At 62.9% G+C, this 3,411-nt stretch overlaps 1 protein-coding gene across 1 annotated transcript in view; it reads left to right on the top strand.

Moving 5' to 3' along the window:
- The first annotated feature begins 1,375 nt into the window (after window positions 1-1,375).
- The window catches only part of GPIHBP1 (glycosylphosphatidylinositol anchored high density lipoprotein binding protein 1), a 7,273-nt gene continuing 5,237 nt past the window's right edge, over window positions 1,376-3,411 (top strand). The window contains exons 1-4 of the mRNA XM_011938085.1: window positions 1,376-1,489; window positions 1,932-2,060; window positions 3,035-3,148; window positions 3,281-3,360. Coding sequence (XP_011793475.1) covers window positions 1,438-1,489; window positions 1,932-2,060; window positions 3,035-3,148; window positions 3,281-3,360 — 375 coding nt within the window. The 5' untranslated portion in view covers window positions 1,376-1,437. The remainder of the gene's footprint in view (window positions 1,490-1,931; window positions 2,061-3,034; window positions 3,149-3,280; window positions 3,361-3,411) is intronic.

The raw sequence follows: 3,411 nt of genomic DNA, 5'->3' as shown, positions 1-3,411 counted from the left end.
CAGGGCTGGGGGGACAAGCACCAGGTATGAAGAGTTTGGGGTTGGCGGGGCGTGTCCGGCTGTGGCGTGAGCACCGCTATGGGAGACCCTGGCTTGGAAAGTGACTGCAGCCTTGGACGGGGAAGGGCTGGATGCTGGGTGGGTGCTGATAGAGAAGAATGACAGGTTCAGGTGAATTAAGGAGGGATGGTTGACTCAGTGGCTGAGACATCAGAGACAGGTATTCCCAGCCTCAGGCGCTGTCCTAAGCCCAGCAAGTACTGACCCTTGATGGTCACCTCACCCTATGAGGGAGCTGAGGCCTGGGGAACCCAAGGAGCTTGTCCAGGACCCAGAGGCAGGGGAAGGAGGAACCGGGTCTTAAACCTAGGCAGCTCACTCCAGAACCAACTCAACCTCTGTTACAGGTGGCCGGCCAGAAAATGCCCCACCCCACCCATTGACAGTTAGGAAAACTGAGGCCTCAGTAGGTGAAGGGCCTGGCCCAAGCGCCAAGGCACACAGACGCCCAAGCTTGACCCTGGCTGCAGACTCCCATCCAGCCCCTGCCACTGCCCCACCCCTCTGCTACCCTCAGGGGACTCTGCCCTCTGCATCCCACCCCCAGGGGCTTGGGCAGGGGCTTGGGAGGAGGGGGTGGCCTCAGGGAGCGACCTGGGCTTTCCAAGCCTCTCCCAGAGCAGCCTCTCTCTCACACAAGGCCAGAAGGCAGGGGGGGCTGATGGCTTTCCCAGCAGAAGGCCAAGGGTCGGGCCCCCAACAGCTCCGGAAAGCTCTCCACCGGACACCAGCAGGAGCAGCACTACAGACGGAACAGCAGGGGCAAAGACCCAAGGTGATAGTGAAGGAGGCCTTGGGCCCAGCAAGTGCACTGCTGAGTGTGGGTGCAGAGGAGGTGAGCGCGCAGCCTTCGCTTGAGGGCATTGACTGTGTTTTTATTTAAATGCTCTTAAAGGGGCCTGGGTGTGATGCTGACTCTGGAATGAAGATGCTTGGCCAGTGATCAGCAAATAGAGGGTCCGTGACCCCAAGCTCCTGTGACTATGGAGCCCAGACATGGGGTTAGGGGGTGTCAGGCATGGCCCAATCTGAGGCGAGGCTCCCTGCCCTGCACTACAGGGCTGAGGCACTGAGCAGCAAGGCAGGCCAGGGCCAGCAGCTCCTGTGGCCAGCACCGCCTTCCAACTGCCGGCACAGGTGCACGGGACGCTCCAAGGCCAACCACAATGACTTCTCCTTCCCCTCCAGCCCCAGAGGTCCTGGAGGGAAACAACAGTCCCTGGCCTGGCGCCTGGAGCTGGGGACCCGTGTGCGGCCCATTGTTTGAGACTGGAGCTGGTGGGGGCCACTGGGAAGCCCGCGGCAATGCCCTTCATCCCACTTATCGCAGCTCCAGAGTGCTGCTCGAGGAGTCAGGGACACAGCAGCATCGGCGAGATGAAGGTGCTCAGGGCTCTCCTGCTTGCCCTTTTGCTGTGCGGACAGCCAGGTGCGGGGCAAAGGGTAACCCTGCGGTGAGGGGGCCACGAGTGCAGTCCTGGAGCACAGGGAACTCCAGGGAACCCCGGCAGGGGCTTAGGAAGAAGGAGGGGATGAGGCTGGAGTCCTCAGCCCAGAGCCGTGTGGATGGAAGCTGGTCTGGGACCCCGAGAGTCCCCAAACATCTGTGCTCCTGTTTATGTGGGGTGCGGGGAGGGGCTACCATAAAGGGCCAGCCCACAGCAGCTGCTGTTGTAACTACTGTGCCAGGGCACACTCGGCTGCAGGACAGTGAGCAGGGTGTGCAGGGGCCAGACGCCACACCAGGTAGGCTGCCCTGGGGCCTGAGGGTGGTGGGGGAGGGCCAAGGAGTTGGGGGTGCAATGCTTGCCCAGAGCAGGTATCCTCCATACCCGGGTAGCTGAGGCTTACAAGCATCCCTGCCTGGCCAGGAAGAGGGCAGGCACAGCAGGAGGAAGAGGACGAGGACGAGGACCACAGGTCAGATGACTACGACGAGGAAGATGAGGATGAGGTGGAAGAGGAGGAGACCAACAGGCTCCCTGGTGGCAGGGGCAGAGGTACGGCCGCCCCAACCCCAGGGCCCCGCTGCCTGCTCTGCCTGGAGCATTCTGGGCGGGGCTGTGTGATGGAAGCCAACAGGCCACAGTCCCACTGTGAGCTTGCTTCCAGCAGAGTGGGGGACACTCAGTGTACCCCTCACTTCTTCCACTCACCATGACACTCAGTTGCCTTGCAGAGTAGGGAACAGGGGAAGAAGCCACCAGCTGGGAGGGTCAGTGGTGCCAGGATGTAGAGGTTAAACAGGAGTTCACCAGGCAGAGAAGGGCTCAGTGGGGGCCCAGGGTGGAGACAGCAAGCACAGAGGCCCCAGGGTAGGGTTCAGTTTTGTGGGGCAGAGAGAGCAGCAGGGTGGGCCGGTCCTGTGCAGGGGAGAGACGGATTGGCTGCTGCAGGCAAGGGAGCCAGGGAAGTGCTTAGAGCAGAGCAGAGTGGGGCTAATAAGAGCCCACCCTCCCTGTCTGACACACCCCTACACGCTGGGCCACCCTCTGCTCTCTCCCATCCCCAGAACAAAGCAGAGCAAATCGCCTGGGCCTCCAGTGTGCCCACCACACACAGCCCACCCCCACTCCCAGGACCCCTAGGCCTGCCCTCAACACAAGCCCTGCCCCACACACCCACAAGGTGCCCCCTGTGAGGCCCTCCTCTGCGAGGCCCGGTGCTCCCAGAGGCAGGACTGAGTCAGACTCGCCTCCAGGTTTCCGTGCCCACAGCAGGAGCCTGGGCAGCACAGTCGCAGGAGGTGTGAGCGATGATGGGAAGTTCACCCTGCCTGGGCCGCAATCCCTTGCCCCTAAACACACAGACTCACGCACACAGCACGGCTTACAGGGCCGAGTCAGGGGTGGCCCGCCCGTCTGAGCAGTGGGTGCTGGAGGCTCACCAGGCTAGGCTTTGGGAGCACAGCTGAGAACGGGGAGGTGGACAGGGACCTGGACCCGGCCTGGGCCTGAGCCCGCCTTGTCCACAGTGCTGCTGTGGTGCTATGCCTGCCAGTCCCTGTCCAGGGACGAGCGCTGCAACCTGACGCAGAGCTGCTCACATGGCCAGGCCTGCACAACCCTCATTGCCCACGGGAACACCGGTAAGTGGGCGTGGGGCCGCAGCACACGCACCCCCGGGCGGCGGGAAAGCCAGGGGCCCTGAACAGAGCCCTGCAGAGCCACCTCGGAGGCCCCGCCCATCCTCAGCATCTGTTCCCCACTCCCCTCCCCAGAGTCAGGCCTCCTGACCACCCACTCTGCGTGGTGTACAGACAGCTGCCAGCCCATCACCAAGACGGTCGAGGGGACCCAGGTGACCACAACCTGCTGCCAGTTCAGCCTGTGCAATGTCCCACCCTGGCAG

Source organism: Colobus angolensis, unplaced genomic scaffold (genome assembly GCF_000951035.1).
Source record: "Colobus angolensis palliatus isolate OR3802 unplaced genomic scaffold, Cang.pa_1.0 Scaffold17, whole genome shotgun sequence".
NCBI classification, from domain to species: domain Eukaryota; kingdom Metazoa; phylum Chordata; class Mammalia; order Primates; family Cercopithecidae; genus Colobus; species Colobus angolensis.
The sequence above is the reverse complement of the archived record's forward strand: the minus strand, read 5'-3'. Positions and strand labels throughout refer to the sequence as shown.